A 27,596-nucleotide genomic window follows, 5' to 3' on the forward strand; every position below is an offset into this window, starting at 1 on the left:
CTTAGGGATCCTGGTAGATGAAAAACTTAACATGAGCCAGCAGTGTGCTTTTGCAGCCAAGAAGGCAAACAGTATCCTGGGCTGCATCAAAATAGAGGTGGCCAGCAGGGAGAGGGAGGGGATTGTCCCTCTCTTCTCTGTCCTTACAAGGCTCCGTCTGGAGTACTGCATCCAGGTCTGGGGGCCCCAGCTCAGGAAAGGTATGGAGATTTTGGAGAGGATCTAGAGGAGGGCCATGAAGATAATCAGAGCAGCCTGATCTCATGCTAGACTTAGCAGTCAGCAACCCTGCCCATGGCAGGGAGGTTGGAACTAGGTTATCTTTGAGGTCCCTTCCAACTCAAGCCATTCTATGATTCTATGGTTCTGTGATATGCAGAGAAACAGAGTGTAGCACCAACATAACACATCTGTCATACGACCATGTGGAAGGTAGGAATGAGACAGATGTTCAAGCCCACTTGCATCAGCGCAGCCCAGGATTATGTTCCTACTGTTATATTATGATGCTTCCGACATTCTGAATTTCAGAGATTCCATACCAAAAACACAGCACTTTGCACCCACTTTCTTTCAGGTGCAGACCACCACTATGTGCATCTCCGTGAGTCTGAGCGGCTTCGTGGTGCTGGGCTGCCTCTTCGCACCCAAGGTGCACATCATCCTCTTCCAGCCCCAGAAGAACGTGGTCACTCACAGACTCCATCTCAACAGGTTCAGTGTCAGTGGGACTGGGACCACGTACTCCCAGTGTAAGTAGCAAAACTGCTGCCTTGTTATAAGAGTGTGGGGATGCAGTGGATTTGGATAAATAAAGGCAAAGCTGTTTGGATTTTTTTTTTTACCAGCAACAAAAGCCCTTTTGTAGGCTTGGCTGATATGGAAGCGTCGCTTCGCTTGTGACTAGAGGAAAAAACTCATTCTCCTCTCATGGGAATGAGGTCAGAGCCTGCTTTGAAGTTCATTTAAGCCAGAAGAAAGCTTGCAGCAGGCTCCAGCCTGTTCAGCACAAAGCAAGGAGGACACGCCACTCGCTGTCACTCTGACAGCAGCACAGCAACAGATTGCTCTGGAGTATTCCTGTCAAAGTGAAACACTGACAGGACCTGGGCCAAAATGTGGCTCTATCTCAATGCCAGTTATAAAGAAAAAGCTCAGTTTTACAGCAAACGCACAGAGAGAATGCTACATACTATTTTTTTATGTGGAATGTGAGCAATACACTTTGTAAGAGCCACAGCAGGGATGACACAGTGCTGTATGGCAAGCACAGCTTACTTGCTCTGCCTTCTCTGCACTGTCATTCTCTTCATCCCAAGCAGAATCACATCTGTGATTTTGTTAGATGGCTGCTGCTCATTTTCTGTGTGAGTTGTTCAAAGATTTTTTTTCAGATTAAAAGGAAAAAGAAAAAAGGTCACCTGCAGAGTTTTGTTTGTCAAGCTTAACTAAGCAATGATGGGAGCACACAGCACCTTGTTCACGGAGCTCTGCCAATGGAGTCTAACCTGGAAGCTAATTGAAATACATGCTACCGATAGAGAGAGGCAAGGAATACAAATGAGGGAAAAGGGGAGCTGCAGAGCACACTCCAGAAACCAAAATTGATTGCTATTTTGGAACACTTAGATGAAGAGAGATGAGATGACACTAAGTGTCCAAAGTGCAGAGCACTCCCAAAAGGGCTGGGTTTCCAATATCTGTGGTTTCTCTACAACTTTTAGCACCTTGGCCCTTTGGCAAAATGGTAAGTCTCATGTGATTATTTTGTCCCTTATGAATTTTGTAAAGGTAATCTTTCCTTTTTTTTTTTCTTAATTGCTTCTTACTATTAAATCAGCTAACTCAGAAATCATTTTGATTCATGGATACTTCTGTACAGGACTGAATTTTTTTATTATAATGGCTGGATGATAAACACATTGTGGGTGTATGCCTGTATGCAACTGAAAGACATCCTCAGTGCATACCTTTCGATTAAAAGTCTACCTCTTCAAATTTATGAATATCTTTAAGACATTAAGGGAAGCATAAAAATCAAGCCTTAAAACCTCTTGCTACTTCACTGTTTAGAAGGGCGGCCTCAGTCATTTACTTTTCCTGCTTACACCAAACTGAATATGTTGATCTTTGGGATCTTTTTGGGCCAAAATGAGATGCAGAAAGGACACAGAAGAGGAAGTAAATGTCCCATGCAGTACAATGGAACAAAAGCATTGTTTCTATTTACAAAGATTATTTTAGAAAAATAACACTGAGAACTCACTGTCAATCACAGCAAAACCTTCCTCCACACCCTTCCATTTATTGTAAATGATTTAAATACATTCTCTTCTTTTTAAACTGCTACAAGCCCACTTCTATCTGCACCGACTTTATCATTTAGTACATTCCCTCAATGGCAGCAGGACAGGGAGAGGATATCCATAACCACATTGCATCTATTAAAAAAAAAGAAAAGAAATCTAAAATATTCCTTTCACCAGTCCCAGAGCTGTCAGCTTGGTTTTCCTTTTGTGTTGATGCTGCTTTCGTCAGTCATGAAAACTGGCCAAGCACTGAGAGGAAAGCAAAAATATCTCACGACGACTCCTGGAGATCATTAATTGTAAGATGGGAGGGCCTGATCAAGTGAGCCACATAAGCATCAGTCTAGTCAAATTTAGAGTTAATTGGAGCACTAAATGCAGTTACCTGAATCCAGCTCCATGTCTTGCTACAAACTGCAGAATGCAGTAGAGGTGAATGCTGCTGAGTGAGGGAACGTGATTTAAAAGCACCAAGCTTTGATCACAGAACAGCTGAAGTTTGGACTATAGAAGAATACAGATCAAAGCTTCAAAGCTGAAGAGAGGCAGGATATATGTATACCTTAGTAGATGACATTCTTGTTTCTATACATATTTGTTTGGGTCTAAAAATTCACCTGTGGCAGACTGCTGCTTCACCTATTGAGATATTTGCCCCATTTTCCTCGGGTCTGTTCTATGGGCATGGCAGAGGTGTTCTCATAAGGCAGGAGATTAGCACTTATACAACTTCCCAGATTGCTCATGGCTGATTTAAGCACCTGCATGACTTGGGCTGAGCTTTTACACTCTTTCAGCTTATTTTTACAGAATGTCATTCACTCAAGCGCTGTCCACATGGAGAGCTGCACACAGACGTGAGCTCCTCCAGGCGTCCTCTACTGGGGTCAGAAAAAGAAGTTTGCAGCCAAGCTGGTTAACTTTCTCTCTCAGCACTTTTTTGCCAAGCCCTAACTCCAAACTATGGCTTTTATACATCATTAACTCACATCTGTCTTGCTGTGAGCATGAGTAGAGAAAGCTGTGCACATAAGTTTGAGTCTGCCTGCCGATGCAGGTGTGCATGGCAAAATGGAGCTGAGGTGTCTCTAGGAGGTCCAGCAGTCTTTCAGCCTGCTGCTTTACGACACAGAGAAACTCAGAGCTGTCCAGTGCCAGTGCTGAACATTGCTGAGCTTTGTAGGGAGAAGTCAAAGCTTTTGTTCTGAGAGAACTGAGAGCTGGATTCTCAGTGTGAACACTGCCTCCCGGCACTACAAGAGAAGTAATTACTGAGGAGGGAGCCTGGGAACTCCAAAGGCAAAGCCACTCACTCCTCACCTACCACCAGATTCCTCTTGTCCAATTCTGGCATCCTCCTGATCCAGTTCCTGCGTATTCAAGCTATTCATACCCTTCAATGGGTTGGACTTCAAAGAACCCCAGAAGCTAAAAATGTTCTGGGTGTGTGATGCTCATGGAAGCAAAATGCTTTTGCCCGTAGCCGTACTGCAGAAGAACGAGGATTCAAAACAAGTCTCCTAAGTAGTACTGATTTTTCTATTTGCCAACAGTAAGTGGTAATACAAAAAAAAAATGATACTAAAACCTTCAGATCAATGTACTGCCAGGATATTAACCAGCTGAAAACTGAATGTAGAACCTGACAGTTAATCTTCATAAAATCATAGACTTGAAGCCTTTCCACCTTAAAATATCAGATTTCAGCATGCATATAGGTTGTGAAAGATGGAACTCCATCTACCTAACTCACAGCAAGAGTTCACTCTAGATTCTTCTGCTTACTAGCATTATACCCTGCCTGGAATAACAGGTTAGTCCAGGAGTGCCTCTAAATTCATCTTGTTAAAATAGTTGTATTTTCCATATGAAATATTTAATCAGTCAATGAAAAAAAAATAAAAAAGCAAATAGTAACTGATCTGTAGAAATAATGATCAATTTTGAACATGATGCTGAGAGTATTTAGAGAACCAGTTTGCAACAGGGACTGCAGCCAGCACCAGTTTTGGAAGACTGAGCATGCCCTTGTCAGCTGCATAAATTGCTTTTTACAGTGGATGATTGGGTTTACCAAGTCATTGCTTGCTGTGTGTTTTCTTCGATGAAGGCATCACATTTCTCTGGGTCACTGTTATCATTAACCTAATGTGTCTTTCAAAAAAGCTACTTTATGGTGCTGTAAGCAGAGATGTCATGGAGTGTTGGAAAACACATTGCTGATGCCCAGTGGATAATTTTTACAAAGATGGATAAACTAGCTTGCTTTTAAATTAAAAACCACAAGGCTTTGGCAGAATGGTAATATCTCTTACAGTGAAAACACAAACACATTTAGAAGCAAACTGTGATACTCAGATTCAATTGTCATATTATTGAAGCAATGAAAACTTGTTGAATAAAATATTAGGCAATGCAGATAAGGATAACAGAATCTGGGCCTATCTACTGAATCCTGATCCAGAGCTCCCAGAAATCCAGGGGATTATGGCCAGGAAATAATCTGGGATTAGGTGACAGATAATTTTGCTTTAAAATTCAGTTATTTAAATGTTTCATCATTTCGTCCAATATGCACATAAATTTTTAATTTTTTTAATTAAAAGTTAGATTAGCACACAGTCCTAATGTGCAGAGGTACATTATCTCCTGGATTTAAAAATGTATATGCTTTATTTCAGGAATGGCCATTCCAAATACTTGGAAAATTGTAGGATCAGACCTTGCAATTTTCCACCAATAATGAATGAAAAACCCAAAGGTTCACTTAATACCCCACAAAGGCATCTTTGTACCACTCCAGCTACACTGGCTCACACTACCATGCAAAATGTGAGGCCCAGTGGGTCCAAAATCCTCCCCAGAATGCATTTTATTCAGGCACTTCGTAGACACGCTTACTCATCCCGACCCATCATAACACTCAGCAAATAGAAATCAGGCTCCTCCAGGAGGTTTCAGCCTCATATCTGCATTGACTTGTAGAGATCCTAGCACACCTCCACCAGCTCCACTGCTGGTGTCATCTGTACTCACTTTTCCATAGGGCATCTTGGTTAAATTGGGTGACATGGTTGAGATCATCCAAATTCTAATCTTGTGTGTTGCTGTGATTTTCTGTCCCTCACGACATCAGTTGATATTCCCCTCTTTCTCTTTCAGCATCTGCCAGTATGTACGTACCAACGGTCTGCAATGGAAGGGAAGTCCTGGACTCCACCACCTCATCTCTGTGATTGTGACATGCGATTCAGTTCTTGAGTTTTTAGACTGTTAGGCAAAAATTTTGCACATGTTGTGCACTTCGGAAAACACCAGAAAACAAAAGAAAACAAAAGAAAACTAGTACCTTTTTTTAGAAACAGTGTAATAAATTATTTTTGAGGATTGTACAGTATATAGTGACGTTCTGGAACTTTTTAGACTGATTTTAGCCCTTCTGTTGTTAATGGTCATAAGGGACATGTAAATAACCATGGTTCACAATGTGCATAGTCCTAAAGTAAGGGAGTGATTTGTTGCAAGCACAGTTGCAATGTTAGGTGACTTCTTTCCTACGATATTTTTTGTAGTTCCTTGTTGTAATTAACTTAGACTGCATTTCTATGTTGTATATTACAGTTACCTTACATGTAACAGACTGGTTTTCTCAGCACAAAACAGCAGTATTAATGTAAAGGCACCAATAATAAAAAGATAAAAGTTTTCCAGCATGGTTTCATTTTTGTTTCTTCCTCCTTCAATGTCATTATCTCCTTGAGAGTTTTTCCTTTAACACCAGGGTAGGTATAAAGGGTAAAAAGCCTGCATGAATAGTGTGTATGTATACACATGTACATTATGGGAGTGTGCCTGTGTTACAAAATCCACGTCACATAACAGGTGATTATGATGAATGCTTTGTCAGAGCCAAGTATAAATTCTCTCTCACTGAAAAAAATAAGCATGTTATTAAGTGCTTCTCTTGTTAATAAAATGCAGGATAATTTCCAAACATGAAAAAGTCTAATTGCATCTCAATGAGACATTAGCAACAAAACTTTGATCGCTGGTTCACCCGTTTGGCATGATTTAAATCTGCCATGTGCACTGTAGACTGGTAGCATATAAAAAGCTAAGACATTTTAGATTATGTTGGCAAAGAGATAGAAGAAGATGTGTCAGAAAATTAGCCCAGACTGTTTTATACCTCCAGCCAAAACAAAGCTGGTTCCATATCACCAGTGCTGCAAGAGGAATTGGAGCTCCGCAGAGACACAGAGGCTAAAAAAGTAACAGAAGAGCAATCCAGGAGACATCTACACCTGTCTCCGGGGTGACCTTTGCATTCAAATCAAACAATTCAATACACACATAGCAGCTTCTCAGACCACTGCAAAATACCTGATTTTATAATTGCTCTCTGAGAGCCACCCTCAGTCTGTTGGAACAATCTGAAATCCTCAATTTTCCCAGTCCAGTAAGACATTAAGGAAACAAATACACCTTTGATTAATGTGCCTGGGCATATTTACCTAAGGGCTTGTTCCCGTTGATCTCGTTCCTGCTGAGGTCAATAACAAAACTCTCACTGACTTCAAAGGCAACACCACTGAGACTTGAAAGGCAGATACCAGAGATACGTGCTGTTGGATGCACGAGTTCTCTCAAGCCCAATCTCAGATGTTTTTACATACTTCTGGAAAGCTGCAAGTTGCTAGGGCTGAACTGGTGAAGAAAGCAGTTGTTTTGAATGCAAAAATGAAAGACATGGATTCTTAAAATCCCTATTCGTAGGTAATTTTTTTCTAGATCCACCTGTTCACTTGTAAAGATCGTTTGATGTCTACACACCCTCAGGTTGTGCATCATAGAGCTGGTCAGTACCAAAATCTCTGTGACTTGCCCAGAACAGACACTGCACAGCCCACAGAGTCAGTTTCTTTCTCTCCACAAGCTCCAAAGTGCCAAGTGCTTCAGGCTTGGTTCCTACCTTAATACATGACACAGGGGTCATGGTTTGACACACTGGGAGTCTTGTTTTCTCAATCAAGACCCCTTAAAGTATCTCAGATTGGGGAGTGACGTTCACGTGACTTTTGTAAGCTCTTTTGTGCGCTAAGAAACTGTTTATAGTATGCCAAAAGGTCAGAGTATCTGATTGTAATATTAATGTCTTCATATCAATGTTATCTTTATGAATATCTTAAAAATGCCCAAGCCAGAGAGAATTTCTTATCAACTTGTATGGAAAGCAACAAGCATGGTCAGATCTGCATCATCTAACATTCACTATCTGCAATATAGAGCTATGTATGAGATAGTCAACCTCCACTCCCTTTGTATTTGGTGGAGAGTCCCCTGAGTTATCTTGGACTGTTATTTAAGACTGAGATAAATATTCCTAAGCAAGATAAATATCCCTAAACAAGCTTTCTCAGATCACAAAGTTTACACTGAAATGACAGGCACTATGTCAGACCAACAGCATCCCTAGAATCTAAATTGGCATCAATTTATAGCAGGTGAGGATCTGACTGTCCCAAAGGTTTCATTCATTCCGATAGCACTACTGAGAAAATGACCCAGTGTCTGTGTTAGAACACGTTTTGAATTCTAACTCAGGTGGTTTGAAAACCATTTGCTTGTGGGTTTTTAACACATACAAAAAAACAATCCAAAACAAAACAAAAAAACAACACATGACCATCCATTCCCACTGAATGTTCTGGACTTATATTTTACTTACATCTGTTTTTTGAAAGGTTTTCACTGCTTTCTACTGGATGCAGGTTATCTGATATTGTCCAATACTTCAAGTAATCCAGTTTCAAAACAGAACAAAACAAAAAGGAAAATATCATAGTCTGGCAAAAGCTTTGCACACTGGACTAGCAAAAAAATCTTTGGAGAAACATCATATTATTATTAGTTATTTCTTCTAATTATTATTTCTGTCTTTTCACGTCCTCATTTGAGTTTCTCTAGTTTTAAACAATAGAAAGATTTTGTTTCCAGTTGTATAAAACCCTTCTCTTCAGTGTTCCTATCATATGTAAGCAGGGAAGTAAATCACCTCAAAGCACAGAGGATCCTGCCATTGTTCCTTACACAGTGCATGGGAGCCCCAAGCACCATAGCTGGGAACCTGAAAAATCTGTTGGCTGAGCAGAAAAATAAGACTAAATAAAACCATTACAATTCTATTTAAGTAAAGGAAATAAAGGAAGTAAAGGAAATTATGTGGTTTTGGTAGTGGTAGCCGCGTTTTTTTTTTGGAGGGGGAGAAGATGGAGGTTGGTAGGGGAAGTGTTAAGTCCTGACCAAAATTTGAAAGTAAAAACATAATCCTTTTGTCTCTCAGCAGTCATTTTTCCTGAAATAAGTAAATACAATTGGTTCTAGTCATAGATTAAGAAATTCCGAAAGGAAGCATTTTTGCAAAGTAAAAACCTCTAGTACTTGTTTCCAAATGACCAAATCCCACTTAAAAAAAAATCATGTTCTCCTTGAACAAAATAAATAATAATAATAAAAAAAAATCCATGCGAAGAGTCCAAAATATACTGTTCCACCCAGAAATCTGAGCTCTGGATAAGAGCTTTTCTGATGCAATCCTTCACACGACTAGTACTCTTAAGAAAAGGGAGATGGAAATAACTCCTTAGCTCAGTGCCAAGTGCAGGTGCTGAGCACTTGATGACATTATGACATTGTCTACCATTAACATTTGCAGTTTGTAATCTGAGAGATGTATGCCCCCCCCAAAGCTTCTCAACAACCAGACAAAAACTCACTGTTGTTACTTTAAGTACTGAAGATGCCAGAGCCAGGCTGGATTTTTCTTGCAATAGGAAGAGGATGGGTAGGAATCAGTGGCAGGGAGGAGGCTGGGAACGTCAATTTTCTGCCTTTTGCTGCCACTAAGTAAATGGCATAGGCAAGAATAATGGAATCCTGGAGTTGCTCAGGTTGGAAAAGATCTTCCAGATCATCAAGTCCAACCACAACCTAACCATACTACCCTAACTAACAACCCTCTGCTAAATCATGTCCTTGACCACCACATCCAAATGGTTTTTAAACACATCCAGGGATGGTGACTTAATCACATCCCTGGGAAGCCTATTCCAGTGCTTAACCACCCTTTCTGCAAAGAAGTTTTTCCTGACATCCTAACTAAACCTCCCCTGGTGCAACTTGAGGCCATTTGGGGCTGTACATAACACCAACACTTGCAGAGGTCACTCCTGCTTGTCTTTTATTAAAGCAAACACACACAAAACACCCACCCACACTACCTCACTTAGGCTTTTAGGTGCTGTTAGAGATGTGCTTCGCAGCACATGGGACCTTCCTGTTGAGTCCAACTTTATATATACCAAAACATGGTGGCAGATGATGGTCAAGACACATTTCACATCTTCCTCTTCCCTGTTACATATATTCAGTGTGAGCAGTGCCAATCAGGTGTCTGGAGACGTCACCACTTTTTGTGATACAATATATATGGTAGGATGAGTTTGACCTTGCAAATCTTATCTCAATTTCCATCTATCTCCTTACATATTTCCCCATGAAGCACAGTTCCCATGCATTCAGAAGCAGAAGAAATAGAAACAAATGATTCTGTGAGAAAGTTACACATGGAGAAAGACTTAAGAGAGAGCAACACCGAAGATAAGCAGAACTTCTGAAGCTTTCTCTTAAGGTTATCATTGCCTAGAACATCAATTTAAGTCCCTCATGCTTCTTGACATGGATCAATCAGCAGCATTCCTTGCTTCAGAAGAAATGTCTTTGCCATTGGCACGTCTGTTTTTACTCTTACATTGAAGCATATGTTGTGATCATTACTGGAGATGACTCAACAACCATGGTTTCTAAATAGTAACATCTCCTATCCTGTCTGATTACAATCAGCTGTCTCTGTTTTATGGGCCTTGCTGACTCTGGCTGGACCAGCAAACATAACACTGAAAATATTCCACTTTACTAATGAAGGGTCCAAAAATTTCTTTTAAAGAGTAATCTTCTTTTTGAACAAAGATGGCAACTCTTTGAAGCTACTGGATAACCCTCTTTGTGGCTCTAAGACATTTAATTTTCCCAAAATATAGATTTAAAATAAATCCTGTTATATATTACAAACATCAACCAGTATAATCAGAACCCAGATAGAATACATTCTCTGTGTATTTCACCCCCTAGCAAGTGCTGTCAAAGCTAAGACAATAACATTATGCTTAATTTGCCAATAATTAATACAGAAACACCATAAAATGTGCTTAATCCTCAAAGAGATTCAGTTGCTCAACTCCAGATTTCAAAGAAAAGCATGCAAATGCAGCAATAAAATGCATTCCATTTAATCAACTAAACACATAACAGACCAATTCACATTGTTTTATGGCATCAAATAACAGATTCTAATGTGATTCCATGTGGGAGAAAAGAGGGAGGTTGCTGTAAGTACTAGAACAGGTCACAGACAGATGATTTCTTAATGAAATGCTAAAGGCTCCCAAAATTTACCTCTCATGGGAAAATAAAAACTTCCCCTTCCTGCCATGTCTTTAACCAAAAGAAAAGACCATAAAGGTCAGCAAAATATGCCAGTTTTGACTGGCTTAACTGTAGAAAACGCAGATTTCTTATTTTGAAGTAAATAAAGTCCATATTATTTGTTTGTATCTCACTATGTTATCACTGCATCAGCTACACTATAAAGTTGCCTGGAAGAATTCTGAACAGTAGCATGACAAAACTTTTGGAAGCAGAGCTGCAAACGGTCATCCAGCAAAGTCTATCAGAGCTAACAAAAAGTTTCTGCTTGATTCAGAAAACAAAAGGGAAGGAGAAAAGGAACCAAACAAACCTGTGCTATTATGTAAAATGAAGTACAGCTCAGGAACATTAAGGCATTTTTACACAGCAGATATCTGAAAGAATAAATGTTGTTCTAGAGAATTCACTGCAATATGGCTTGGAAAACATATGGAATGAGAAGGGGGAAAAAAAAGAGATGTTGACTCATGCAATTTGGTGGCAGCAAAAAGCTCTATCACTACTGCAGACTGCAAATGGTCAGAAAAGGCTTTAGTTCCATCAAATATCTCAAGTCCAAAATTTCAAATATATTTTCACTTTATTTTATGAATGCCCATCAGATATATATCTTTGATGCTACAGCACACCGGTTGAATAAAAACCAACAACATAAAAACCCTTTTCAGAAAAGATCCAAGAAGTGAAATCCCAAAGCCATAGCGAATTACTCCGTGAGCATATCATCTTTGACAACCATATATAAATGACATCATGACAACAAATACAATGTACAATAAGTGTGCCATGGTACAAAATATACAAAAAAGAATGCGTATTTAATATACATTCAACAATACCCCATAAAAATCTTTGTTGGGAAAGTGAAGTGCCTTTCCAAGAAGAACAAAAAATGTACACCACTTCTGTAAAGATGCCTGAAGTATCTCTCATCAAAAGAGCAATGCCTGTGTTCCGTGACAGGAGATATAAAATAACTGAGCTGAATTTTCCCTAAAGAAACAAAAAATCTAAACTTCATAAATTTTTGTCCACGCTTGTAGCATAATAAAGTATTCAGAGTGCAGAAAAATCAATTTAATTTAAATTTTACTTAAAAGCGGGCCCTCTTTTACAGATATAGCTCAGTCATATAAAACCAAAAAATCTACATTCCTTATAATAAAAAGACCTTTTCTGCCCATGTGTCTCTTCTGGCTTTGATGCATTCCACAATTTATGTAATTTTACTGGAATGGAAATACGAGTCTGACCAGAGGTCAGGACAAAACTGGTTCCTCATTTTCTCCTGGCTCTATACAAGTCTTGCATATTTTTTCTTAAGTATTTTTTGCCTTATTTTCAGACTCCTTTGAGTTTGACTTCAATGAGAATTCCAGGACATGACTGGGGTGGGCTCTATGAAAAACTCATGCTTACAAAGTGACTGATTTCATGAAGAAGTCCATCTAGCTTCCAGTTTTCAAGGAACCACTTTGTGCCCTTCTTTCAAAGAAGGTACTTGTATTGACAGTAGAAAACATTTAGATGCTGAGCTGCCTAAGTGCACAACCACAAACTCAGCTTCCCTGGGCATTCATCCTCATTCCTTGCCTAGGGCCAGGAACAGATGCAGCTGAGTGTTTCTAATAAGTCTATCAGCTGATAAAGCTGATGCCTGATCTCCAAAAGAGGAGATTTCACGCTTTATTTCTACAGTTCAGGCTTTGCTGGCTTGCACCTGAGGGGAAGGTGGCATATTGGCAGCCCAAGGGAGGAGAGTGAAACTGCCACCAACCTCTCTTGAAAGGACAAGCTTCCACAGAGAGCGATGAGTGCAAACTGTACTGTAGCTATCACTTTCCCTGTCTTTAAAGAGCTTGATCTTACCACTGCCTATAAACTCATGAGCCCAGATCTGCAATTTACACAGCAGCAGTTAGCATGTCTAAACTCAATAACATCAGCTTTTACCTCAGCCCTGTTTGCCATGAACTAGGCAACAGAATGGGTTCAACTTACAGGTGCAGAAGCATGCCTCTTGCATTAGATGCCAAGGGTAGACCACCAAGCCCTCCAAACCATTAAAATCAAAAGCATCCTCTTAAGCTCAGAACTCATCTGAGGCTTGTTCCCCGTACCATTCACAACTTTGATTTTAAGAGAACTCACAGGTATGCAACTAAAGGACAACACACAACCTTTGCAGGAGGATTCAGGCCTGTCTGAAAATCATTTCCTACGAATATGTGTAGAAGGAGAGATAGGAAATGAAAGGTACCTATAAATCACATGGCATGCCTAAGCAATGCCCAGGTGAATGCAAAAAAATTATGTTATTTGCAGTATGTATATCTCTTCCTGAGTTAAATTTCATTTCCAGTATGGAATCCAAGCATCTGTTTGGGTTTTTTTGGCAAGGTACTCAATCACGTGATAAGGCAATCCAATTTTATGGTTTGCTTCCTGTCTTCTTTCCTCCTAAATGGCTGAGCATTTCTCACCGAGATCACTACTGCAATGTGTGCCACAATATGTTTAAAATATGGTCCTGTAAAAATAGAAATCAGGCTTCTTTCTTTGAAGGCAGCATTAATTCTTCATATATTCTGGGATCTTGAGGATTTCAGCTGAACAGATTCAAAGTGATCTTCTTTTTCCTGCAATGGAAAAGAGAGGTTCTCATCAGCTGGGATTCTCAAATTCACTGCACCAGTTACTACAGTCACTTCTCTTAACAACTTCAGAGCAGCCTTTGCCAAAGATTTTGTTTGAGCACAGTTTGACTATTGTTTAATAACACCACTAATTCTGTAAAAAAAAAATGCAAATTAATCAAAATTATGTGAAGACGAGAAAAGCCAAAAATTTTGCCAGTAAGAGAAAAAGAAAACTTTCCATGGTACTTTCTTTAGAGAGTGCAGGGAAGGTTGCATTTCATATTCATAGCAGAGGACAGTTAGACAGAGCTAAGCAATTGTAATATAACCGTATCTGTGTTCATGATTATTTAGAAATTTATTTGTTACTTTAAAGAAAATGTTTAGAGTAAAGCCTGTGAATGTGAACACTACTGTATCCCCATTACTAATCCTCTTCTGGACAAGACAAAAAGTTGACAAACTCTCTGTCATCCAAAAATCAGGGACAGAAGATTGATTTGTTCCTATCTTTTTCCTGCTGGGTGACAGCCCAGCCTATCTGTCAGCAGGTATCAGGGTGCAAAGTCAGGACAATCTGAAAGTCCACACTGGAGCTACTGAAAATCCCAAAGCTACTCACTGGGAAGTGCTGGATCTTGCATTGCGTACCTATCTTTTCTGTTAGCTGATGTACACAAACACAACGGGAACTACATTAACTCACGTTCTGGCTCTTAAAGCAGTCTCCATCAGAGATCAGGACAGTCTGGTGCACATGTGAGAAAGAGCAGGAGAAAACTGTCCTGCACTTGCCTACAGCAGAGAATATATTTCTTCTTCTGAAGGACCCCGAATTGTTATGCTACAGACAACAGATGAAACTAGAACAGCCTCCAACCTCAGGCAGTTTCATGATTCTTTAGCTTCCATACTCTCATTAAAAATAATAGTTATTTCTTACTATATCACAGTCCTAGCCCTAAATTGCTTGGGTTCTCAGAGCCATTAATAGCTTCATTAGATATTTTGTCTCATAGAAATGCCATTGCCCGTAGCTTGCACATATAGTTAGGATAGTCATTTCTTTGTTTCTCCATTTAAATTTTTTCTCTTTTTCTTCTCTGCTTTTCTCTATTTTTTTTTCTTCTGTATTTTACATGCAAATACATCAGGAGATGAATTTCCTCATCTTTTCCATAAATGAAAAATAATGCCTATAACATTTGTTTTGGAGAAATATATATTAAATTCCAGTTATCTGCAGGGATACAGGACACAGATTTCAGTAAGCTAATGAGGTACTGTAAGCTGACTTTGCCAGCTATGATTATTTAGTAGGAAAAAAGGGAATCAGCTTAGAAATATCTGACAGGCTTGTTTAAAAAGGAGAGAATACTCAGGGAGCCTGTTACAATGGATATAGAAACTTTAAAAAACTCTTTTGGAGTTTCTTTCCATTCGAATGGTCTAGTACTATAGCACTAATGCTTACTTTTAAGAAAAAAAAAAGGAAAAAAAACAACGTTTCTCCCACACTTTCATCTCTATACTTCTAATCAGGCAGAAGCCAGTGGTTGGTGCTGCAAATTGAGTCAGCAAAGCTTTTACAGTTATCAAATGTACAGCAAAACATAACCCTCAGCAGCACTGGTCATCACGCCCAGCCACATCCAGCCAAGCCATTTCATGTACAAAAAAATACCATCCTATATCCTACAAAGTTCTACTGGAAAGTTATTCCTGTAGGATTCAAAATGGAATCTATATCCATTGTTATGAAAGCTGCATAAAATTTGATGTGCTTTCACTTTATTTACATTTTCAAAATCCTTAGCATTACATTTTTTCACCTTTCCACAAGGAAAGGGACTGACTTTACAAGATAAATAATCAAGGCAGGGGCAAGAGGAAGTTCTGCACATTAGCTGTGTACCATATCCTAGGAGGGAGATCTGGGGAACACTTATGTGGAAAGAGGAAAGCATTCTAATAAAAATATAAGACAACCAAGAGAAAGGAAAAATAAGGGAGAAGAAAGGACACACAGTTACATTGCATTGCACTCAATCACAGAAAGGAAAACAAAGAACATGAGAAAAAAAATCTCAAAATTCAACTTTCTGAAATACTATTTAGACAAGAAACAAAAAAGTCACTTTTCAAAAGATTCTGTGTATTATTATTGTTGAAGAAACCTTCTTATTTTGAAACAACCCTCTTCAGCAGAACTGTGTGAAAGGGAAAATGTCATTCACCTTTTTCCTGTAATAACAGATGCCCCAGCTGGACTCCCTTAAAGACAACACCAACTTTCTCACTGATTGCAAAGCATTTGGAAAAAGATCAAAATGCTTGTGGGATCTACCATGACAGCCTTCTGTTGTCCCTATGAGAAATAATCAAAGGACATAAAAGACCTTTGTGCTAGGAATTCAAACATATAACAACGCTGCATCACATGCTGCAAAAAAATGCTTAGTGCTATTGCTCTCCAACAAAATGGAGGAGGTTGCTGTATTGGCTGATGGGCTTTAGCTGATGCTTTCTCTTCATCTGAATACTATAATCCTGAAAATTATGGCTCTCAAGTCAGCCATGAAGTCAGCCCAGGTGAGGCGCAAGCAGCTGACTGATGGTGTTCCTGATATTAATTTCCTGTGTCTTTAATAGCTGTTTGCTTCAGTGGAGGTATCTGGTAGGAATCCAGGAAGAGAGGTTTCCCATGCCTCTTTTTAGGCACAGCCCATACAATAAAAAATGCTTCAGGAAGCTCCCTGAAGCAGAAGAGAAAGTACTTCCTTAATTCCCTGAAACACTTATTATTACTCACATTGTGGATTTCAGCAGGTCGAGAGCAAACTGGGTGATGTGTGTGCCAGAGGCTACACAAAGCACTGTGGCATCACAGCCTCATCGCATCCAGTGATAAATAATGGTAATAATTAATACTAGTACTAATTACCACTTACCTTTGTTGCCAAGGACTTCAGCTTCCCCAGCAGTGACTGCTTATTTGAATATACTATTTCTTCTTCATTATCTTCCCCCTCCATTATAGCACAACTGTCAGCAGCTGGCAGCTCACACTCTTTTGAGTTCGCTGTCATCACTAATTTGGAATATTTATACTCCAGCCTGAAGACAGAAAGCCACACAGGTATTATTTTAGTTGGGTTTTTGTTGTTGCCGTTGTTTTGGTTTTGTTTTTGTTTTTTTTTTTACAAATGTCTCCTATTCAAATATTTTATAATTTAGATTATCTGAAGTCCTGCTGAAAGGTATGAATTAGACTCAAGAAATACCCTTTTGGTCTTCATACCTTGAGAAAGCCATGTTGCTTCAGGACTTAGTCAACCTCAAACTCTTAGGGGTTAAAAAGACAGCCCCTGTCAGGAAATCATCCCATAATAAATTATTGGGGATTTTCTATATTTTTCATTCTAGCAGTTTTGAAAACCATTGCCAGCAGAAAACTCAGCTTGGTCGATCAACAAACTGATCAAGCATGATATTTTTCATCAACGTCGTCATAAGGTCAGATCCATGACACGTCTTTTTGTTCAATACATCAAGCTTACTTTTATATGCAACACAAGTTGCAGCACTTACTTCTGGTTCTTCTTCCAAAAATAGCATGTCAAAGCTATCAGCAGCACAGCAGTGAAAGCACCAACACCAGCTCCAACCTTTAGCCAAAAATCCACCGTTTCACAAGTGCTGGTCCTTTTCTCTGGTAAGGGAACCCCTCTAATGCAATGCTTTGGTTCATTCCATACATATAAGGTTTCCTTTCAAATAGAAATCACAGAACAACAGAAAATGAGCTGTTTGTTGGAAAACAGAGAACTATTTAAAGTTGAAATAAACAAGCTGGTTTTTGGTAAATGGGTTAGACATCTTGTCAGTAAAAGACAACCAAAGCAAGTGCTTGATTTTCAGTCAGATTATCAACTCGGTTGTCCCCTTGATTGTAGCTGTAGATTCAAACGTGGCAAAAGGGTTTCCTCTTCTTTACTGATCCTCACTGGATATGCTTTGGTTTGGACAGGGATTGTAAATTGGCTGTGCCTGCTTTGGAAATGTTTGTCAACAGGGCGATTCTGAACAAGTGGAAGGATTTCCTAATATTTGATTAGAAGAGGCAGTAACAAAAACACTGCAAACAAGAAAAGATGAATTTCTAAACTGAAATCCATCTAGTCTGCCTTGATGATTATGGCTACATAAGGACTGATGTCCTTTAGGTATTCCATTCTACAAACAGCTTGCTTGCATGTAGGAATGTATCTAGAGTTTAGGTCTTACCCATACAAACACAGGCTTGAGGAGAGCTGCTGGGCACAAATATTCCTGAGTCTCAACACAGCCAGAGATCCCCAACTCTGCATGCACTTAATATGTCCACTTGCACACAGAATTGCAACAGCTTTCAAGTTTTACCCAAATGTTTTACAACTCAGAGCTGGGGGTGCCGTACCTGAAATCCTTTTTTGCAAGCTCCCTCAATCTCATGATAGTCTTGCTCTGTGCACAGTGGGCAAGCTTCTGCACTTTCCCACACAAAGTAGAAAGTGCATCCATCGCAGGTGCCAGCAGGGCATGAGCTAGGAGGAGAGCAAAGCATCATTATCATTTATTAAACACTCTGGAGTTTGCATCTTCACTCTATATTCTGTTGCTGAAGATTGGTAATGGCAAGTAAAAAATACAAACAGATAAACATCCATCAAGTCAGCAGATGAATAAATCTGGGGGAAGAATTTTTCCCAGTTTACAAAATGTTCTCTCAAATAAAAACAGATGTTGGGCTGCCAAAGGTCTAAAAAAAAAAAAACAGTTCAGTTCCTGGCAGTGTGTGCTACCTATGCACCTACAATGAAGAGAAGAAGCCCTGGGGCAGCAGAACTACTCTAACATTTCACCAGCACGAGCTAGACTGGCTCATGCCTCTTACTTTCTCCTGCACTGGGTGACTGTTTCTTACGAATGCTGCAAGTTGGTTCCTGCTCTTGTTAAAATGATGCCTGGGTGATGTCATCCATATGGAATGGACTTGTCCTGTCATGGTTAATTACTAGGAAGATGTTCACCAGTTAATGAAGAGATAACAGTTTTTCTTTGTTTAAGAGAGACTAATGAGTTTATTATGCATTCAACTGGAAGAACAAAGTTGTACTGGCAATGCTAGTGCACTCGTGCAGTTTATCCTCCTGACAACTGCAGCAGTAATAACAGCAGTAGTGACACACAGTCCATGCAAGAAGTTAGGTTGTTTAACTGTGATATATACTCATGCAGAAAAATTGATGTAAATGTTTTTATTGTACCATCCGGGAATCTGTTATTCTGATCTAAAGGACTAAAAATCTGTTATTCTGATCTAAAGGACTAAAAGCCAATTCTGGCTTACCTTAATCTGAATAACTGATACCTATCATCTCTGGATAATGAAATACTTTTTGCTATACATGATCATTGACAGATCTTTCTCCTCTTTTATATCTTTCACCTTGTACTGCAACTTCATGTGATACTAAATGCTGTGTCTGGGAGATCAAAGAGTTACATGCAATACTACTTGACATTTATCAGCTACCTCACTACTTATTTGAAAATAGCTGTCTGACTGCTGAGTTAATCAAAGTGGGGCAAGGAAGGGAGATGTCAGCAGGAAATGAAATGAGGTACGTCATGTCAGCGTCAGTTGTGTGATGTTTCTGTCTATGCCCACGCTGTTAAAAGCAGAATTGTTTACTCCTCTCACTACTGGTGAGTTATCACAGCTCACACTGTGTTAAACACAAAATGCTAGAAAGCAAGGACTCACACCTGAAGGAGATTCACACAGCGTTTGATAGATGGTAACTTGTTGCCCAGCGTAATTTGCAGAGTGTCAAGGCCTTAAGAAACTGGGTAAACATCTCCAAAGGCATTCAAACATCAGTCACTCAGCTGTCACATGTCACTCAGCTGCCTCTTTGGCTTTGTTCAGGTGGGCATGAATAACCCTTCCCAAAGAGGATCCCACACATCTCACAATGTTTTAGCTTTTGGGAAGGAGGATAAGTGAGGGTATGTATGATCAATACAATAGCAATGTCCAGACAGACATTACTGTAAATATAGTACATAAAAAAAATATCACATAAAGATAGTATATCATATTATATATGATGGGTTTGACAGCTCTGGAGGAGAAATGAGAGAGACTTCCCAGAAGGTTAAATGAGGGAGAACAGCACTTTTCATTGCTGTTAAGTATAAACTTCCTACTGAGTTTTCAGGCACTACTGGGACACAAACACTTAAATACCTGGGCACCGAAAGTTCTCCCTGATCTGGCTTGTTGGGGTTGCATCTCACTGTCACAACAGTTGCACGACCATCTTCACAAGAGGTTGTTGCTGTTGAAGATCTAATATGAAACAGGAAGAAAAATGTGCAGTCAGTAACGTTTCCACTACAGTAAATACATGCTGCTGTTTCATAGGTCTACATCATTCATCAACCTGCAATAATAATGTAATACTCTTTGCTGTGGCACTTTTGCCATTGTCAGCTGGAAGAACAAAAAGGAGGGATAGAAGCTTCTTAGGCTTCATCACATCATTCAAATCTCAAAGTACTCTGAGATGGAATTTGGGAACTGCTCTGTTTTTCTAGCTAGTTTGATTTCTGCTGAGCAAAGAAATAAACCTGCCCACAAAATAAGGAAGATTAAAAAAGCAGAATTACAGGCACTGTTGTGCTTGCCGTGTTACTCTGACAGAGAGTTCACGATAGCTTCTTCCTTGTCCAGGAACTCTATATTACACTGTTCCTGAAACAGCAGAAGGTAAGGAGAATGTTATTCCAAAAACAACTAACACTGTTAGTCAAGTTTATAATATTCTCAAAGTAGGGTCACTGCTGTAGGGTTTGGTCTGCAATACCCATCAAGAAAATGTATTTGATTATTCGTGAAGTGTTGAAACCTAAAGTGGTAGAGCAAATTAAGATCTATCACTGAAGTCAACATTGAGAGCCAATTGGTACAGCAAATGTAGGTATGTGCCTTAGGATAACCTGCATAGCCTCACAGCTCCAAAAAGCAAACACAAAAGCTCAGTTCACATGCTGTCTACCAGCACATAGACATCTTAATAGAGGTGATTTTTGAGCTAATTATTACCAACATTCATTTTTGTAACATCAAAAAATACAAATGATTGTGAAAGAAAATATACAATGAAAAGTGAACACACCAAAGTCACATACATAAAATTATGGGAAAGTAACATGACAGTGGAAGTGGCACTTGGATTAATCAAACTTCTGGTATCACTGTCTACACATCAAGTATAATTTAGACTTAAGCAAAACAGTGTAGGCTGATTTCTTAAAATATTCTTCAACACTTCAACCCATATCAGCCAAATGTTGACTAAAGCAATAAAGATTAAAGGTGCATTAAAGATCTTCCCTCAGAGCTTTAGTTTCCTTTAAACAAAAGAAAGTTGAGGTACCAGTTAGCAGGACTCTTTACCTACTTGTAAAAGAAATGCACGTCAGGTACTTTGCTTGGAGAGGGAGGGAACATATCTGTCTTGACACTGATATTTTCCAGCGCTGTTTCAACAGTAGCTCCTAAAATTTAGGAAAATAAAAATGAAAGGAATAAGATAGGGATGGATTTTCTGAGGAGTTCATGAGCAATATTTTCTATCTGCAAGGTAAGGTTCTCACTTAATATAGCATTTAATGGCATTGTTATGTATTATTCACTTTCCTTTATTCTAAGTGAGACTGCAGATTTGTATGTTCCTCATGCAGTCTGATTTTGTCATACAGAAAATATTAATAAAAACAGTGTACATGAATTATACTCTTTTTGTCTGAATTTACATCTATCAGGAGATATCACAGAATAATAAAATAACTCTGTTTGGCAAAGGACTTCTGGAAATCATCTGATACTATCAACTGCTAAAACCATATGCCTTGCATGTGATGCTTTTGTGTATAACACTAACACAACATAATCAAAACATCTAGAGCAATCTGTACTGTTGCAGGAAAAAAATTCAGTGAAAAGATTCAGAAGGATTATGGATTCATAGAAAAGCCTTGATGGCACATTTTGCAACAAACGGATGCATGGAATAACAAATGTTACACAGGTCTGCATGGACTTTGGAGAAGACCTGAGAAAGAGGAAAACTCAAGTAATGCAAATTCTGAGATCCTTTTTATCCCATGAACCAGAGAAGATGGAAAACACTGATCCTGCACCACAACATTTCAGAAGTGGGAGCTGTACAAATGGAGCAGGTTGCATCCTTCTAGTGAGGTGAAAAACTGCTGGAACTGTAAAAAGCAAAGTGGTAGCAACCAGCAACTACAGGAAGATTGAAGACAAGAGTTTTCCCCTTGTTTTTCCAGCAACTCAGACACCTGGCTGCATTCTTTAGTCTGTCCAAGCCTGTGATCATGTAAGTACATGGATCTATGTGCTCAGTAACACTGCCTAGTCATGCAGGTGAGGAATGGCAAGAGAGCATCACATCAACACAAAGAAAAAGCAAAGAACCTTGTTGCAGCAGCTATGGGGAACACATGCAGTGAGATGCCACTGTTGTGGAGGAGTCTCCAATCTGAGAACACAGGCTAGAGTCCCTTTAATATTTCCTTTAATCAAAGATATCATATTTAACACAGGGCATCTTAAATTTGGATCTCAACCAAGCATTCAAACTTACTCAGTAGACTGGAAGATGTAGCTCCTAGGGACTTTAATATATTCAAGAGGCAATGAGAGAATATTCCTATCCCATACACAGTACTGCAAAGCTGGCATCCCAAAGTGCCATTTCTAAAAATAACACTGGAAGCAAAATCAAGTGTGAGGAAAAAAGATGGTATTTCTCAGAAGATATTAACTAGATAGCTAAAAAGCCACAACGGCTCTCTCTTGAATGACAACTGTTTTGATTAAGAGTCCACTTTGGAATAAAATAGCAGGAAAGGAACCTTTAAAAAAATAAAATTGGCAAAGTTTCACAGAGAGGGAATAGAGAATCAGATAGCAATCTATTTAAATCAGAAGTTTCAGTTACAAAAAAAGTGATAATGGATGCTAAAGACTTCAGGGAAAAGCTCATATTTGGCAGCACTAGAAAAATTGTAAGTCTGAGACCTGTTAAAAAATACTAGAAATAAAATATGCCTTATGGATGTCAAAGGCAAACTTTAAGCATTTTAAAATGTAAAAGTTGTAATAGAGAAAATGCAGATCTTGATATGTTTTCTCTGTACAAAGAGAAAATCAGGATTACCTGCATCCTTTCCAAGATAATGTTTGTACACCTTATTTTTTCACTAGCAAGAGAGGATTTTGGCAACTACCTGGGATGCACACACAAATTAGCAAACCTGTATCTAAGAGTAAATCAGGCCAACAGGATTTCCCACTTAGAAATATCTGTCTTTAATAGAACATTTAACGATAGTGAAATGTCAGAAGACTGATGGAGAGGGAATACAGTGTAGAAATTCAGAAAGGACAAAACTGAACCACAGATGAAAATGTGGCTAACACGATTTGGCAGATCAAAAGGAATGGGAAGTGGAAGATGACTTCAGTTAATGTATAGATACATTTTAGAAAGCAGACAACATAAATTTGTGCAGAACAGCTTCTGTTCAATAAATCTGATTTCATTCCTTGAGTGCTGATGAATCTGGTTGCTAAAGAAAATTATATACATTTATCAAGTATTTCACTAATTAACATGAGATTTTAATTAAAGAGTTGGCAGTGTACTATCAATTAAGTGTATACTCTGAATTAAAAGTTATTAGTTAATCAATTACAAAATTATCTGTCCACGGCAAATTGTCATCAAAAGGATATGGCCCCAGGTTTCTCTAGGCATTGACCCAAAATATCCCAAAATGTAAGATTTTCATCAGTGATCTGCAAGTAACAACATAATCACTACTGGTAAAGTGCAGATGAGACAAAAATCAAGAGGAATAGAAATAAAAAACAGGGTGACTTCATTCACTTGGTAACCTGGTCCCACTGAAACATAACATATTTTAGTGCAGCACTGTGCTGCAGGAGATGAAGGCCAGTCCTAAAAAAGAGAGATTGTCCCTTGGAAATTGTAACTTTGAAAAAGATCTTGGTTCTGGACAATAGAACCAAGAGGACATCATGAAATCCCATGAGTTCAGAAGGGCTCAAAGATTCATTTGTTGCTTGTAAATACAAACATGAAAGTGATTCTCATTGTCTTTATAGTGAATGAAATGCTGTAGTAGCATCCTAGTCTGATACCCAAACTTTAAGAAAAGATAATAACACAGAAAGAGGCCACAGAAAGAGCCTCAAAAGGTATTTGGATGTTTGAGAGAAATACATGTTAGCAAGAGACTTTGAAGAATTTGGTCTGCTTAGTTTATCAGCAGAGCAGATGAGCAGGGAGTGATTGTGTGAGGAGGTGTGATGATCCCAGTGTACAAAAAAATTCCCCAGACAGGAGAAAGTAGTAAGTGCTGAAAATTGAAGCCAGGCAAATTCAAACAGGAGAAAAAGCTGCTTTAATAGAAAATATGGAGATGGTGTTTGTCCAGTGAAATGTATAATAATAACAACTACTGAAAAGCTTTCATCTCCATTAGTCTTAGAAGTTCAGGTTTGGAATGCTCTTGCAAAGATGTGCTTTTGTCAAAAACAGGTTTCTGGGCTTATTGCCAGGGAGCAAGTACAAACATTCTGTGCCTGTAATGGATAGGTGAGCAAACTAGATGACTTCATTGTCTGCTCTGGCCTTAGACTCTGCGAACTTGTGAGCCAGAACAATGAAAGACATAATGGTTTACACTGTCTCATGCTGCCCTCATCTAATTATGCCCCAGTAACACCTGAAATTGCCTGAGTGGGGACTTGGCATAGGCAGGAATACATGGACTAATGGGACTGCTACAGTGACTGGTCTTGCTCTACAAGAAATGGGCAGGAAACATGACAGCAAATGAAATCTTTTTAATTACATTCTCCAGATTTTTATGCTGAAATTTTACGCACCATGGGACCCACGAGACCAAACACAGGGAAGAAATACTAATACTAATTAATACTGACCAGTCCTAAGATAACTCACTTGCAGCAATATGCAAAACACAAACCACGTACCTAAGAATCTGTCAGCAAGGCTATTGGACTGAAGAGCCAGGGCTGTTCGGAAGCCCTTGCTGTCTGATGGGATGATGGTGGACTGACAGACAAAAGCTCCCACAAAGTTGGAAAAATCTTCTGATTCTGCAACCATGTCCTTCAGGGTAACATCTGTGATATTGTCAGTGCAAATAGCCATCTTTTTACCCTGCAGACAATCAGGAAAAAATGGGGAAGTTGTTTGTTGTTGATAGGATGTGGAAAATTTTGGGAGACATTGCAAACTGTACGAGCTTCATTCGTCTTAGAAATAACTCCATGTTTCCATCCTGAGAGAAACAAATTGCTGCAATAAACTGTGTCATTCTGAAGGCTCCGATTAAAGCCTCGTTTAGACTCAGAAACAAGATGTCACCTCCAGTATGTGTCTTATCAGAAACTTGTGCTACGAAGCACTTTTCTCTGTTTATCTTGACAGCACAGTGCTTACTTGCAGAGCATAATAAAATGGCTTGTACAGAAAAAACATATTGCTTGTAAATAATGAACTGTAGAATACCTCTTTATTTGGAATTTAAACCAGATAAAATATTCTGAAAGCATGAGTACATTAAATCCATAAGCAGAAACAGCCTTCAAGACTGCATTAATGTCACATACTGAGACCAATGTAAGAATCTCAGAACAGTAGCAATGAAAGCCAAATTAAGGAATTTGGCAGGCTTGACCCTCCAAAATGCCAAGCACACAGACCTGCTCCTCTGGGTCTGATAGTACTGTAGTACCAAGGAATAATGTTTGAGAAATGAAGATCAGATCTACAGGGGAGTGTCTTTATGGATCTGTCATCAGCTGTCATCCAGATAGGTATGTACACATTTAAGCCCAAAAGTATGCAAAATTCTTTGAAGAAATACGATTACTGGTTTATCTCCTCTCATGCAAACCCCCTGGTATATGGAGAAGACATTTCCTAACTTTACAGGGATAAACACTGATGTAAACTGTATGCATTGGCTTTCAAGGGATAATCATCTGGTACTGCTCCAAAATGTCAACTGTTATTTCTGACAATATATTCTGCTACACTCCAAATCTGACTGGGAGCAAGATACAGAGGAAAGCATTTGTACAGTGATGATGCACACTGCCTCAGTGCGATCCCACCAAGCATCAACATGGACTGCACATTGGTTAACCCAAACCTCAACACCCACTGAGCTCACCTCATTTCCACACAGGCTGATGTTAAAGAAGTGGAAGAACTTGGTCCCACGGGAAGTGAAGCTCGGCCCACTCATCAAGGAGCCCACCTGGCTGAGGTTGCTAAAATCATAACTCAGGGTCTGGTTATCCTTGACGTATGACACCAAGCAGTCACTGAAGCAGGCAGAGTGGTCCTTCAGAGATGGAGAGGAATTCATAAAAGAGAAATTATGGAGGACCAGCAGCAAACCATATAGCTGGCAACTGTGAGTTAAAGCAAGGAGGAGCAGACAGGACTACTTTCCTTGCTAAGGACAAAAGGGAATTTCTCCTGTTTCATCTTTCCCTTGAGAAAATTCCCATCCTTGCTTCAGTTCCTTGCAACCAAATCTCAGTAGGGCTTTGATGTTCCTAAACCTTGCTTCTCTGCTATCCAAGAAAATGTAAAATTGCTTTGTTTAGTTGTGGGCATATTTATGATCTCGATGTCCAAGCTTAAAACCCTGTAGATAGACCAGAACCATGGCCTTGCTTATACTTGCATCTTGCAAACCCAAGAAGCAGAGCTTAAGAAACAATAACAAAATATGAACCCAACCGAAAACAGGAAGATTATGAACAAAACAGATCTGTTCAAGTCCCCGTGCAATTCCTTGCTGAACAATACTCACATGGTAAACATTTATCTAGGCTTACAGGCAAGTTCTAAAGGGAAGGTAACATCATCCAGCTGGTGAAGTCCCTGAGTTTAAAATAGCAAGAGTTTGGGACAGTTCGAGCTTCAAGTAACTTAAATATTTACTTTATTCATACACTATCCCAATATAGCTTCTTGAAATGGACCATTTTTTGAGCCAGTGTGGTCAATGTTATCATTTTATTATATGTGTAGAAACAAAAATTAGACTAAGGACATAACTGGAAGAATGGGTTCATTGGTTACAATAATACTCCCATGCTAACAAGACACATATCTGCAGTAAAAGCAGCCAAGCTGGCCCTTTGAGTGCTTATGTTCCAACCTACCCTGTCTGCCCTTCACTGAGACAATCACAGCTTCCATACCTTGGTGCTCTTGCTGCCAGGCCCACATGGGATGCAGGCCTCCCTGCCGTAGACCTGATGGATGGACAGGAAGGTGTTGGCTGGACACTCCTTGCACTGGCTGGTCTCCTTCTCGATGTAGTGTCCCACTGGGCAGGGCACACAGGATGAGCCAGACTGCTCAGAGCCCAGCGCACAGGCCCGGCAAGAGGAGGCGACTCCATCCACCGCGTTAGTCACTGTGATGGAGTAGATCTTTGCCACATCATTGATGAACTGCCTGCTCTAGAACGAGAGCCAAAGAAACCACCCTGGTGCCACCACATCATTGCACATGGACATTGACTTATGCATGTACTTCCAGCATGGGTGGTTTACCCACAGCTCCTTCCTCAGTTACCCTATGTCTTAGTTTCAGCTGGGATGCAGTTTTTTTCTTCAGATTGTCTGGAGTTATGCTATGTTTTGGTTCTAGGAGAAAAATAATGTTGATAATACACTGATGTTTATAGTTGCTGCTGAGCAGTTGTTGTACAGAGCCAAGGCCATTCTCAGCAAATGGCCCAGGGAGCTGGGAGGGAACAGAATTAGGACAGCTGACTTCAACTGGACAAAAGGATATTCCATACCATATGCCACCATGAAGAAGGCATTTTGAAGTGGATGGGAGTTCACCTCTTTCTCTTCCACTGCTCGGGGGCTAGCTGG

The 27,596-nt window shown here is 39.4% G+C and overlaps 2 protein-coding genes across 7 annotated transcripts in view; one reads left to right on the forward strand and one right to left on the reverse strand.

Annotated features, from left to right (window-relative positions):
• The window catches only part of GRM3 (glutamate metabotropic receptor 3), a 110,008-nt gene extending 103,777 nt beyond the window's left edge, over window positions 1-6,231 (forward strand). For all 6 annotated transcript variants that reach the window (XM_010715374.3, XM_010715637.3, XM_010715307.3 and 3 more), the window contains 2 exons: window positions 578-752; window positions 5,472-6,231. In XM_010715374.3, coding sequence (XP_010713676.1) covers window positions 578-752; window positions 5,472-5,545 — 249 coding nt within the window. In that variant the 3' untranslated portion in view covers window positions 5,546-6,231. The remainder of the gene's footprint in view (window positions 1-577; window positions 753-5,471) is intronic.
• A 5,186-nt stretch (window positions 6,232-11,417) lies between these two features.
• The window catches only part of KIAA1324L (KIAA1324 like), a 49,632-nt gene continuing 33,453 nt past the window's right edge, over window positions 11,418-27,596 (reverse strand). Inside the window, exons 13-21 of the mRNA XM_010715760.3 lie at window positions 26,910-27,173; window positions 25,865-26,038; window positions 24,657-24,846; window positions 21,007-21,103; window positions 19,791-19,892; window positions 17,955-18,081; window positions 17,087-17,265; window positions 16,447-16,612; window positions 11,418-13,495 (exon numbers count right to left, since the gene is read on the reverse strand). Coding sequence (XP_010714062.1) covers window positions 13,436-13,495; window positions 16,447-16,612; window positions 17,087-17,265; window positions 17,955-18,081; window positions 19,791-19,892; window positions 21,007-21,103; window positions 24,657-24,846; window positions 25,865-26,038; window positions 26,910-27,173 — 1,359 coding nt within the window. The 3' untranslated portion in view covers window positions 11,418-13,435. The remainder of the gene's footprint in view (window positions 13,496-16,446; window positions 16,613-17,086; window positions 17,266-17,954; window positions 18,082-19,790; window positions 19,893-21,006; window positions 21,104-24,656; window positions 24,847-25,864; window positions 26,039-26,909; window positions 27,174-27,596) is intronic.

This window comes from Meleagris gallopavo, chromosome 1, assembly GCF_000146605.3.
Source record: "Meleagris gallopavo isolate NT-WF06-2002-E0010 breed Aviagen turkey brand Nicholas breeding stock chromosome 1, Turkey_5.1, whole genome shotgun sequence".
Taxonomy (NCBI): Eukaryota; Metazoa; Chordata; class Aves; order Galliformes; family Phasianidae; genus Meleagris; species Meleagris gallopavo.